Genomic DNA, 12,934 nt, shown 5'->3' with positions numbered 1-12,934 from the left:
GCTTCGAGGTTCTCTGATTATACTTCCAAGATATTCTCAGAAAGGCATTCTACAAAAGAGACCTGGCTACTATTTATTCATTTAATAACTGTGAATTTTTTTATCTCATTCTAGTAAGTTTTACTTTTTATTTTTCATAAGCACCGCATTTGGGAAGAAGGGTCATCTTTCATTTTAGGGTTTTATGTAGGAAGTTCAAAACTCTGAAACTAGAGTCCAACTTAAAGTCACAGGCCTGAATGATCCATGTACCATGTACCTGATTATGCCAAAAGATAAAGGAAATAACATGTCTGATATATGTAAGTGAAAGTGAAAGTGTTAGTCAATCAATCTTTGTGACCCCATGAACTGCAGCCCACCAGGTCCTCTGTCCATGGAATTCTCCAGGCAAGAATACTGGAATGGGTTGCCATGCCCTTCTCCAGGGGATCTTCCCCACCCAGGGATAAAACCAGGGTCTCCTGCACTGCAGGCACATTCTTTACCATCTGAGACACCAGGGAAGCCCATGATATACTTAATGCGGGAACAAACAAAGTTCGATCGGTTCAGGAGCAGAATTGCATAGCTCCTGGCCTTTATTTTAGTGTACTGCTTTTTAAATTTTGACTTCTAATTCTACCAAGAAAGTCTTTTTTCTGTTTCAGAGTTTTGTTGTTATTTTGTTTTAACTTTCTATCATTTCAGATGCTGGATTATGAACAAGTGCCTAATATTCATCTTAGCATTGGAGTTAAAAACCAAGCTGAGTTTCACCACTCGGTTGCTTCTCAATTCCGAATGCACTCAACCCCTGTGAGAATTCAGGTTGTTAATGTGAGAGAAGGACCTGCATTTCATCCAAATTCTATGACATTCAGTGTTCGAGAAGGACTAAAAGGAAATTCCTTATTGAATTTTGTGCTTGGCACATACACAGCTATAGATTTGGATACAGGAAATCCTGCAACAAACGTCAGGTACTGCAGATATTTTGCTTGTGTTAAAGAGATAAAGCTCAGCTCTTCCTATATTAATTCACTAGAAGGTGCTATTTTTGAAGTTTTGCTTTGCTTTTTGTCTTCGTTTTAGAAGATGATTGCGGTATTAACTTTATTTCAGAATTTTAAAAGTGCTTTAGAGGCAGTAAGGGCTCCACCAAGTTAAAGGAGTAATTGCGTCCAGCGAGCAATTGTAAGATCAAAGAGCCACCTACAGATACTCTATGAGTCTCTCTGACCTTTTGTGCCTGGCTGTACTACCCTGGCCCCAGGATGATTAAGCTATATTATAAACAATCAGACATCATAAAAGATGAGTCACTTTTTTTCCTTAAAATCTGTGTTATCTAATGACTTTGGGGCTAATTTCAATCTCCTACTTGACCTAAAACGAAAAAGTAAATTAAAAAAGAAGAGGCTAAAAAATAGATGTTTCAGAAATTTGATGAATCTTAAGAGAATCAGAGCTGAAAAAAATAGAAAGGTGGGTATTAGGGTCATTAGATACATAGATTATATATGAGTTAGATTATGTAAGATATCCTGGAAAATAACTATAGTGAAATATATACATATTCTCTTTATCTTTTCCTTCCAATATTTTTGGAATGAACAAAGTCTACTGACCTATAAATTACTTTTGACATAAAAAATTTTGATTACTTAATCAACTAATAAATAGGTAGACAACAGAAACTGTGAAGTCTATCAGAGGAAAGAGTGTGCCAGATAAGTGTCTTGGACGTTTGAATTTATGCCTGGTACAGAGAACAGATGTTCTACCAATAAGGTCAAAAGCTTTGAATCCATTATATGTTTAAAAAAAAATCCACATACACAAGCAGACTAGATGATACCACAACCCCTAACAGGCCAACAATGAGGGGCTCTGAAACCAATATGTATTAAAATCTAAGAAAAAAATATACCACATGTGAAAATGAATAAAGCACATTCTCACATTCTTTCAATAAACACTATTATGATTTTATAAATAGCCCTGAAATAATTTCATACATTCTATTAACAACTATATTAAGAGCTAGAAGAGTAAGAATTATAAAATTCTGTTGCAAATCTGTACATAAATATGTTCAATACTGGAATATTATTCTCTATACATTTTATAAACTGACTCATCAGTATAAAGCATGTAAATACCATATATAAGATTAACACATTGTGCGGCTTAAAATGATTATCTTTTATATAAGCAAATGATGAATGTATTTATCTAAAAACAGGTATATCATAGGACATGACGCAGGCAACTGGTTAAAAATAGATTCAAGGACTGGCGAGATACAATTTTCTAGGGAATTTGATAAGAAGTCAAAATATATTACCAATGGGATATACACAGCAGAGATCCTGGCTATAGATGGTAAGAAAATTTATTGTCAATTCTTAATAAAATTATTACTATTACATTCAATACAACTAACATTCTAATGTTAATACTAGATTGACTCAAATCCAACATACAGTTTATTGGTGTCTGTAAGACTTATAGAGAGTTCCAAATACCTTAGATCAAGGACTGAGTTCAGTATCCTTATAAACATAATTTACATTTAAGTCATAATTTATTTCACCTATTTACAAAAAAGAATTGTAGGTGATTTACAGTGTGAAACATAAAAGTTAAAATATATAAATAAAATTCAGTTTCTGCTTTCGACCTCATCTCTTGAGAGAATTGATCAGCTTGTAGAGTATGTTAGAAATGTTTACTTAAGTAAGTGCTACAAAGTGTGCTCAAAATTCACCCGCAGGTAAGGCAGCATCCCGAAGTGTATAGTTATTTCAGAACCACTGAAACTGAGCTACAATAAGAGGCCTGTGTGAGTGTTGTCCAAAGAAAAATGCTGGAAGACCAAGAAAGCACAAGGTTATTACAAATATAAGATTCAAATTACATTCGAAAGTGCAGATGCACTGAAGTAACTTGTAATTGAGCAGTTCCTCATGTGGGAAAATCTATTAAGTGTTCCTCTTGGTGAGTAGCAACAGGAATTTGTTTAGCAACAGTTAATGATTCTCTAGAGCAAAGGCAACTACTGCTATTTCCTAGCAGTAACTAGGAAACCAGCCACTATGAAACAAAACAGCAGAAAAAGGTCAGTAACCAGGAAAGAAGGGAGAAGATAGATGTCTCAAGTACATACCTAATAGAAGATAGATATTGCAGCACTGCATTAAGTTTATTCCTGAGATTTACAGTAGCCAAACAAAGAGAAAGATAAACAGTCAGTATAGGATTGAAAGAGAAACCATGGTAATACCCAAACAATTACAGTCCATACATTCTAGTCTTCATCCTATGAGCGTCACTTTCAGCATCTACGCGAGTTATATAAATATTTATTATCAGTCTTATTTAGCATCAGTATTCTGCAAATGAATTCTAGCCAGGTTGATCACAGCCAATGGGTCATATGAGAAAATCCAATTCTAGTTCAAAAACTAGAATAAAAAATTAGTCAAGTAAATAAAAAGAAAACTATATGAAAATGTACCCACAGAAACCTAAAAACGAGGGCCATTGTTTATTCCCCTAAGCCGAGTATCTGCACTGGCACAAGCCTTCCAGAGTTGGAATAAGTTTGCTCAAGGATGCTCGGCCACTAGGTAAAGAAGCAGAGCTCTGCCTATAGCAGACACAACAAGGAGCAGATGCTGTCAACAGTGGCTTTAGCTGTGGTTTGCCACAGAAAGTGAAAGTCGCTCAGCCGTGTCTGACTCTTTACGACCCCATGGACTATACAGTCCATGGAATTCTCCTGGTCAGAATACTGGAGAGGGTAGACTTTCCCTTCTCCAGGGGATCTTCCTAACCCAGGGATTGAACCCAGATATCCAGCATTGCAGGCGGAGTCTTTACCAGCTGAGCCACCAGGGAAGCCCACAGCCCAGGGCCATAAGAAAGTTCAAGAGGATGAGAGAACAACACAGCACATAATCTAATCTTCAGGACAATCTAGTGTCTCTCTAATGAACCTAAGTCTAGAATAGAAAGTCAACTCCCAAATCGAGTATAAGAACACCCTGTACAAAACCATATACAGTATGAATAGGCTCCTGGTTTGTTATCATTCGAGTAACTAAATGACTCTACCATTTAGGCATACAGAAGACATCTTTAAAAGACATTTATTAACTTCACAAAGAGTGACCTAGCAAAATACCTAGAGATGATAATGTTCTGAATTACAAATGAAAATAGTAAGATTCTCTGCAAGTAAAAAACAAAACAATTATTTATTCAATATAAAGTATAAAAGTAGACTAAAAGCCCAGACTCCTATTTCTTGATCCTCTGTACCTTCTAATAATATACTAACCCAAAATTTGTTTCAAATGGGTTAGGAAAAAAGCAAATATATTTATATTTGTTTTCAGAAGTACCATTTCAGAGAGAAACAGTGTCTATCTAATGGATGGATTTAAACAATGAAACAGGAAAAAAAAATACTCAAACAATTATTTAACTTCAATTGCAGTTATTTCCACAAACACTGGACTCAAAAAGCACCCAGAATGAAAGGCTCTAAATGACTACAGGGGTCTCATTTGGGGAGATATGGTGGACTAGAAAGCAGTAAACCTCTGAGAAAGGACACTGAATTTTGCATTCTGAGATATGTAGCTGAATGAAACAGCGATGAAAAACATTTTAGGAAGAGTGATTAGAAGGCTCAACTGCGGTTTAGGAAACAACGAGCCCAAAGAACTAAAAAGAAGCCACTGTGCCAGGAAGGTGCTGAGCAAAGGCAAGAGTGGCTTCAGGAGATTTAAGCAGGCAGGATCCTATCACGCACCAGCTCAGGGACCACGTGGACTGTAACCTACTAGGCTTCTCCGTCCATGGGATTCTCCAAGCAAGAATACTGGAGTGGATTGCCATTTCCTTCTCCAGGGGATCTTCCCGACCCAGGGATCAAACCCGGGTCTCCCGCATTGGAGGCAGACGCTTTAACCTCTGAGCCACCAGGGAAGCCCAGCTCAGGAGTCAAGTCATGCTATTCCTCTATGCTGTGGCATCATCATGGGAGATGAGAAAGAATTTTCTCCCCAACAACATTTACCCCAACACCCTATATGTCTTGCTGTTTCAGATGTTTCTGTAAAAACGGCCACGGGAACCATATGTATCGAAGTTCCTGACGTCAACGATTACTGCCCAGTCATTGTTGCTGAGAGAGAAACCATCTGCATTGCCTCTCCCTCCATCCTTATCTCTGCTGCAGGCGTTAACAGTCACTCTTATGGGTCTCCCTTTACGTTCTGTGTTGTTAATGAACCCCCAGGGACAGCGGACATTTGGGATATCAGATCAGTAAATGGTAAGTAGAATGCAAATTTGCTTACACTCTAAGGACAAAAGCAAAAATAATTACTAAATAATTTGTCAAGTCACATAATAATACTTTCCAACTCTGTGTCCACCAAAAGTGTAAAGAGTCCATAATAGTATGCGTGTTTATGGTAACTCTTGCTACTTTAAAATAAAGGCCTCACATTGATAAAAGTTGAGATATCATTTCAGGCATCTTAACAATTTATGTAGCTTGGGTTATTTTTCCTGAGATGTTAGATGTATAATAGAAAATGAAATGTTTTGAGAGAATTTCATTCTGGACATGTGCATACTAAGTCTCTTCAGTCGTGTCCAACTCTTTGCGACCCTATGGACTATACTTTCCATGGGATTCTCCAGGCAAGAATACTAGAGAGGGTTGCCATTTCCTCCTCCAGGGGATCTTCCCAACCCAGAGATCAAACCTGCATCTCTTAAATCTCCTGCATTGGCCAGGGGGTTCTTTACCACCTGGTAAATTGCCACTTGGGAAGCCCCCATTCTGGCCACAATAGCTCCCTCATCAGACATTCATTTGGAGAAACAGGAGAGACGTTGTGGGTAGGGTGGTAAGATGGCAATCAGAGTTCAAGGTAAGAGGGAAAATCCACCTTTCTGAGGCCACCAAACTTTTCCATTCATCCTAAAATGATGCCAGGAAAAAAAAAAATGCCACCATTAAGGACTTGGAGGAAATTAGGTAACCTGTTTTCACCATAAAACCTTTTAGCCCTTTCACACAAAACCACCTTAATATTTTTAAAAGCTAAGCAGTTGCATTAAAATCAAGATAACTCTGAGTTCATTCTTCCCTACAAAATTCAATGTGTTATTCTTAAATAATTGCTAACTACTTTTTCCTCATTCATATCCTAGATTTTATGAGGAAAAACAAGAAAAAATATTCAACATGAGATATTTCTATCACAGATTTGCCAGTAAAAAATATAGTCTTATTGGAAAGAATATTCTTAGGGTCCTACTTACATGCTGGTCTTGAAGAAAAGAAAAAATCCCACTTAAAGGTTGGGGCCGTGCCTTATTTGACTCTTATTTTGAGCTCAGGTTACATTTTGGTAGACATAGCCAGGTTATTACATAGCTAGGTTATTACATAGCTAACTGAAAGCAATAATCCATAATAATAATAATTAACAATAATAATAATTGTTAAGGATTCATCAATTACTATTCATGATTTAGGAGTAAATCATTTCTAAGGCCTCCTCAGGTTGATCAATTTCAACCTATGTTTTAAGCAATGGTTTCTATAAAAATCAATAGATAATCACAGCACAAAGAATTAGTAAAATAATAGTTTTTAGAATAATTTTAAATGTTAAGACAGTGATTTTGAATAAGAGATGAACAACAGTCTTCATGAGGGTATTTGGAAGCTGTCATCCCAAACAGAAAACTTCTAATATTTCCTTTCAGCTCAATATTCTTCATTCATTGGACAAATATCCACTGAGTGCATATTATATGCCAAGTATTGTTGCTCTGGAAATAAGCATCATAAGTGTTCATTTTTAAAAACTGACAATGTATTCTGTGACTAAAGGAGCATGAAAAAAAGTCAGATCCTAAGTTAATCATGGGTATTAGGAAGAGTCACTCCCCAAAAAATTTTTTAATTTTTCCTGTATATTCAAGTATAGTCACTTGACAATTTCTGTGTTGCTTTCAGGTATACAACAAAGTGATTATACATACAAATATACCCATTCTTTTCCAAACTCTTTTTCCATATGGATTTTTACAGAGTATTGAGTAGAGTTCCCTCTACTATACAGTAGAACCTTATTTTTTTATCTATTTTATATATTGTGGTATCTATCTGTTAATCCCCAATTCCTAATTTATCCCTCCCCCATTTCCCCTTTGGTAATCAAAAGTTTGTTTTCTATGTTTGTGAGTCTATTTCTGTTTTGTGAATAAATTCATCTGTGTCATCTTTTTAGATTTCACATATAAGCTATATCATATGATATTTTTCTTTCTCTGTCTGACTTCACTTAGTATTATAATTTCTAGATCTGTTCATGTTGTTGCAATACGACTTCATTCTTTTTTATGACTGTGTAATATTCCATTGTATATATGTACCCCATCTTTAATTTATTTTCTCTCTTGCTTTTCAGCTACCTCTGCAATCCTGAAAGCTGAGCAGACTTTATATTCCGGATACTACGAAATCCCAGTCCTAGTAAAGGACAGTTTTAACAGAGCATGCGAATTGCCACAGATCATAGAGTTAAGGGCCTGTGACTGTGACATCAACCACATGTGCTTGTCCTCGGGCACCACAGGCGTCAGCACCGGGGATGGTAGCTCTGTTACCAGTGTGTCTGTCACTGACGACCAAACTGAGGCTTCAAATGTTGGTATAGGATCAACAGGGATTGGCATGATCACTATGGGCGTCTTACTGCTGCTTCGTAAGTACTGGATTAAATCCCTCTTTTCAGCAGTTCTTCAAAATAGGACTGTAATCAGGTTCACTGGAATGGCCATTTCTTTTTGGTACCTATGGCAATGTTTGTGGAAATCTGGAAATAAGCAATGGGACTGATATGGGCATATTACTTGTTCAGTAATGGTAAAGTAAGAATATTCACTGGAAGGACAAATGCTGAAGCTGAAACTCTAATACTCTGGCCACCGGACGTGAAGAACCAACTCACTGGAAAAGACCCTGATACTGGGAAAGACTGAGGGTAGGAGGAGAAGGGGATGACAGAGGATTAGATGGTTGGATGACATCACCAACTCAATGGACATGAGTTTGAGCAAACGCTGGAAGATAGTGAAGGACAGGGAAGCCTCGTGTGCTGCAGTCCCAAAGAGTCCCAAAAGAGTCCCAAAGAGTCCCAAAGAGTCGGACATGACTGAGCAACTGAACAACAACAACAACAACAAAATAAAGACCAGGGTTAGTGAGGGTCAAAAAGATGGGAAACATGCAAGTCCCTAAGTATAGGATTTTTGCTGTTGTTCAGTCGCTCAGTTGTGTCCGGTAACATAGCAGAGCATAAAGTAATCCCGTCATGACAATTTCAGCAGAGTCCTTTAAGAGCAGAAAGGCAGAAGTAATTAAGTCTAAATAGGAAAGTTGGGGAAGTCCTGATGGAGAAAATGACGTTAAGCTGAAGATCTTCTTAGAAGGAACATGGTGTGTGGGGAAATCCAGAAAAGCAGTCTAGGACATAGGAAAAGCACAGACATAAACACACGTGTATAAATGTGCACACATGTACACAGGGGACTAGGAAATATAAAACTGGATTTGAACCCTGGATCTGCCAACAACCAGTCTGGAGTCTTAGATTAGCAGGAAGAAAGAAACTTTTTTGCCTAATCTGTCATTAAAGTTTACCTGATCTTAAGTGATTAGTGGATTTGTATTGATAAACACGGATACGTATCCTCAATCCTTAATGTTACTCAATCAGTCATGTCCGACTCTTTGCAACCCCATGGACTGTAGCCTACCAGGCTCCTCTGTCCATGGGATTTCCCAGGCAAGAATACTGGCGTGAGTTGCCATTTCCTTCTCCCGGGGATCTTCCCGACCCAAGGATCGAGCTTGGGTCTCCTATACTGCAGGCATATTCTTTACCATCTGAGCCACCAGGGAAGCCCCACTCAGTCCTTCAGGGGAAATTAATGCATTACATTGGTATTTTTCCCTCTAGTTCTGAATATCATGCCACATTTTCCCAAAAGCGATGCATTTGGTGACTTCCTAAATTGAGCAGTATGTGTTAACTCTTCCGTTCCACTTTCTTGGGCAGTGGCACCGCTCTTGCTGCTCCTCTGCTGCTGCTGCAAACGAAAACAGCCAGAAGGGCTGGGGACGAGTTTTGCTCCTGTGCCTGAGGGGGGAGAAGGAGTGGTGCAGTCCTGGAGAATAGAAGGGGCCCATCCTGAGGACAGGGTGAGTGGATTCGTCAGGTTCCACAGAAGCTCGGTGTTTCAGTGGGATCCAGCATGTCCTGATAATTATAAACTGCACAAAGTTGAACATACATCACTTTTGAAATGTTTAACACAGGCACTTCCCTGGTCCAGTGGCTAAAACCCTGTGCTCCCAATGCAGGGGGTCCATGTTCGATCCCTGGTCAGAGATCTAGATCCCGCATGCCACAACTAAAGGTCTCATGTGCTACAACTAAGACCAGTGCAGACAAAATAAGTGATTAAATATATATTTCAAAATGTTTAACATAAAACATTTATTTAAAATCTTTTTTTTTTCTTTTCAGGATGTGTCCAACATATGTGTACCAATGACAGCCTCTAACACCCAGGACCGTATGGATTCCTCTGGTCAGTGCATGTCAAAATCTGTTTTCCTTTTTAAAATTTGCAAATTGTTCAGCCAGACAAATCTCATGTATAAGTACCTTACCAAAAATCAGCACATCTGTCATTTTCCTTGGAGGACAGTGTGAGTGGAGAGAAAGTTACATATTTGAAGTGGTGACTTTATTTTTCTGTCTTAAACTACTGTCAATGAAGAACGATGTAGCAATTCAAAGGGCAAAGTCTGGAACCAGAATGCTTAAGTTTTATTCCCAGCTCAGCCTCTTACTAGTAATTAAGTCCTTGAGTAAGACACCTCACCTCTCTGGGCCTCAATTTCCTTCTTTGAAACTGAATTTATGATAGTACCTACTTCAAAGTGTTGCTATGAAGAGTAAACGATCATACATATATATACATATTATATGTTATATGTATAGTCTACATATTATCTATTATAGGTATAGTATGCATATTATATATGTATAGTATGGATATTACATATTATATGTATGTGATATATAATATGGATCATATATGTTACATATATTGTATACGAATGTATGGATGATATATGTGCTGTATGTGTATATGTATATCACAAAATATACATTAGAATAGTACCTTGCACAGTAAGTGCAACCATTATTTATAAAAAAAGCAGTTCAAAAAAAAGAAAGAAAGAAAAAACAAAGCAGCAAATACGTTCTCCTAAGAATACACTGATGGAGAAGGAAATGGCAACCCACTCCAGTGTTCTTGCCTGGAGAATCCCAGGGACGGGGGAGCCTCACGGGCTGCTGTCTATGGGGTCGCACAGAGTCGGACACGACTGAAGCGACTTAGCAGTAGCAGCAGCAAGAATACACTGAAGGGGACAACAGAGGATGAGCGGTTGGATGGCATCATGGACTCGATGGACATGAGTTTGCACAAGCTCTGGGCATTGGTGATGGACAGGGAAGCCTGGCGTGCTGCAGTCCATGGGGTCGCAAAGAGTTGGACACGACTGAGTGACTGAGCTGAAATGAGGAACTTTTCTTAAATTCATACATGCATTTGCCTCACCACTCTTATCCTCTCCTAATTTACCAAGTCCCAGAAACACCCTAAAATACTGGAAAAATACCCAGCATTGGGCAATAACTGAACAAAGTCGAGAGGCTGCCCAGTTCTAGAGCAGGTTTGTGATTTCTCAGCGATGGTTTCTGAGTGTCCCAAGCCAGACTCTGACTGTAAAGAGCCTTAAGGTGACTGAACACTCCTATGGAAGCCCATTCCCCATCCAGCACCAGGGTGAATGAGGACCGTGAGTTTCAGTTTCTGCAAATGTGTGGCTGGCCTTGCTCTGGAGGGCTCATGAGTGAGTGCAAGTCTTCTCAGCCAGGCCTGGGGAGCTTGCCAGAGGCAGCCAGAGAAGGAACTGGTACGGGCAAAACGGAGGCTCTGGTCCTTTTGGCCTCTTCTGCGCCTTCAAGTCTTTGGGATGGAGGTTCCCAAAAGGTGACAAAGCCACGCCTGATACCCGGCTCCCTTTGAACTGTTTATTTAGTTTTATTTTTATCAGCAAGCCTGAAGATTATAGATATAGTTGGAATTGCTCCTATATATACTAGTGTTCCAGAGCCTTCCCTTTGCTGGGGGGAAGGGGTGGTGGTGTTGCTGACAGTGTCTACGCGGGTAAACAATGCAGATGACTCCAGCACCGTTGAACCCCGTCTCCTTTCAGAAATCTACACTAACACCTATGCAGGAGGAGGAACAGTTGAAGGGGGTGTCTCGGGAGTGGAGCTCAGTACCGGTCTGGGGGCGGCCGCCGGCCTGGCAGCAGGAGGGGCAGCGGGCACTGCGGGCAGGAGGAGCTCGGCGGTGGGCATCCAGAGGGACTATGGGGACACCGGCCTGAACCTGGCTTTCCTGGACAGCTATTTCTCTGAGGTAACTTCCCTGCACACAGCTCCACAAAATAGTCTTGGGACTGAATAATAATAATAACGATGGTGGTAGAGTCTTCTGAAATCTATTCGGGGACTCTTAACTCTACCCCAATCCTGAATAAAAAAATATTTCTCTGAGGTAATTCCCCTGCACACAGTTCTACAAAATAGTCTTGAGACCGAATAACAGTAATAACAATGGCAGTAGAGTCTCCTGAAATATAGTCAGCAACTCTTAATTCTATCCCAATCCTGAATAAAAAAAGCATTTCTCTGAGGTAATTCCCCTGCACACAGTTCAACAATATTATCATTCACTCTTGAGACTGCATAATAATAACAATGGCAGAAGATTCTTTTCTGAGATATATTCAGTTACTTTTAACTCTATCCCCAATCTTGAACTGAAAATATTTCACTCTTCCTTAAAATACAAAAAGCCAACTTACTGAAACATGTCATATCCAACCTCTGACGACTGTGAAAAAGGATAATATCTCATCAGTTTCTATTTCCCTTCTGCTATTTTCCTGTATTCTGTTTCTTTCTGGTGTTCCCAGTGTTTCCCACAGCAAAGAGCAAAGCAAGAGAATCCCGATCAAGAAAAACTGTGTGTTCATGTCTGTTCTTCACGGTGTCCTTTCAGGCCTGCAGATACCTCCAACAGAAAGGAGAAAAAATAAATCAAAAGCCAGAATTAGGGAAGAAAGAGAGCAGAAACTGAGGAACAGGGCATCACCAAGATTTGATGACAGATTAGGGCCTGGAACCCAGGTCTCCTCATCTCTACTCAGGGCCCCAGGCACTGTGTCCCTCACTAGGGGAGAGGATCGTGGGTCTATGAGCATGCCAGGAGGAAAGACGCAAGGCACTGGGATGGCCTAACAAGGTAGCACAAAGGATAAACAGAGGATTTATGTAAATTATCTTGTGAATTCCTATTTAGTACCTTTATTTCTCTTATTTAGCAGTCCATTTTATCTCATATTCTAATTGCCCATTTTACTCCTTATGGTGGCAACACATGAGTTTCACCACTGCTCTTAACAAAAGATGCTAAAGATGTTGTTGTAAGTTGTATCATAAAATTGGTGGTTACCAATACCACTATAGACAGAGCATGAATAGTATCAGTAATTTAAATGAGTCATCCACACCACTCAAGTACATTTGGCAAATGGGCACAAATTATATACATGTCGTAGAAGTGTCCTAGAAATTATACTCAAAGAGTCATTCATAAAAGTCACACTAATATTTAAGGAACTTTGCCATTCCTGTCAAAATTGCACTGGGCTTTTTTTTTTTTTTTTCTTTTTTCCATTTGGTTTCAACTGGTGTTTTAT

The 12,934-nt window shown here is 39.1% G+C and overlaps 2 protein-coding genes across 2 annotated transcripts in view; one reads left to right on the top strand and one right to left on the bottom strand.

Moving 5' to 3' along the window:
- The window catches only part of DSC1 (desmocollin 1), a 357,493-nt gene that overhangs the window by 265,848 nt on the left and 78,711 nt on the right, over nt 1-12,934 (bottom strand). The gene's annotated exons all lie outside the window — the stretch shown is intronic.
- Nucleotides 1-12,934, top strand: part of DSG4 (desmoglein 4) — a 44,664-nt gene that overhangs the window by 29,216 nt on the left and 2,514 nt on the right. The window contains 7 exon segments of the mRNA XM_060405193.1: nt 691-962; nt 2,228-2,367; nt 5,102-5,329; nt 7,488-7,784; nt 9,141-9,295; nt 11,276-11,366; nt 11,369-11,589. Of these exon segments, the coding sequence (XP_060261176.1) occupies nt 691-962; nt 2,228-2,367; nt 5,102-5,329; nt 7,488-7,784; nt 9,141-9,295; nt 11,276-11,366; nt 11,369-11,589 (1,404 nt within the window).

This window comes from Ovis aries, chromosome 23 (assembly GCF_016772045.2).
Source record: "Ovis aries strain OAR_USU_Benz2616 breed Rambouillet chromosome 23, ARS-UI_Ramb_v3.0, whole genome shotgun sequence".
Classification (NCBI taxonomy): Eukaryota; Metazoa; Chordata; class Mammalia; order Artiodactyla; family Bovidae; genus Ovis; species Ovis aries.
The sequence above is the reverse complement of the archived record's forward strand: the minus strand, read 5'-3'. Positions and strand labels throughout refer to the sequence as shown.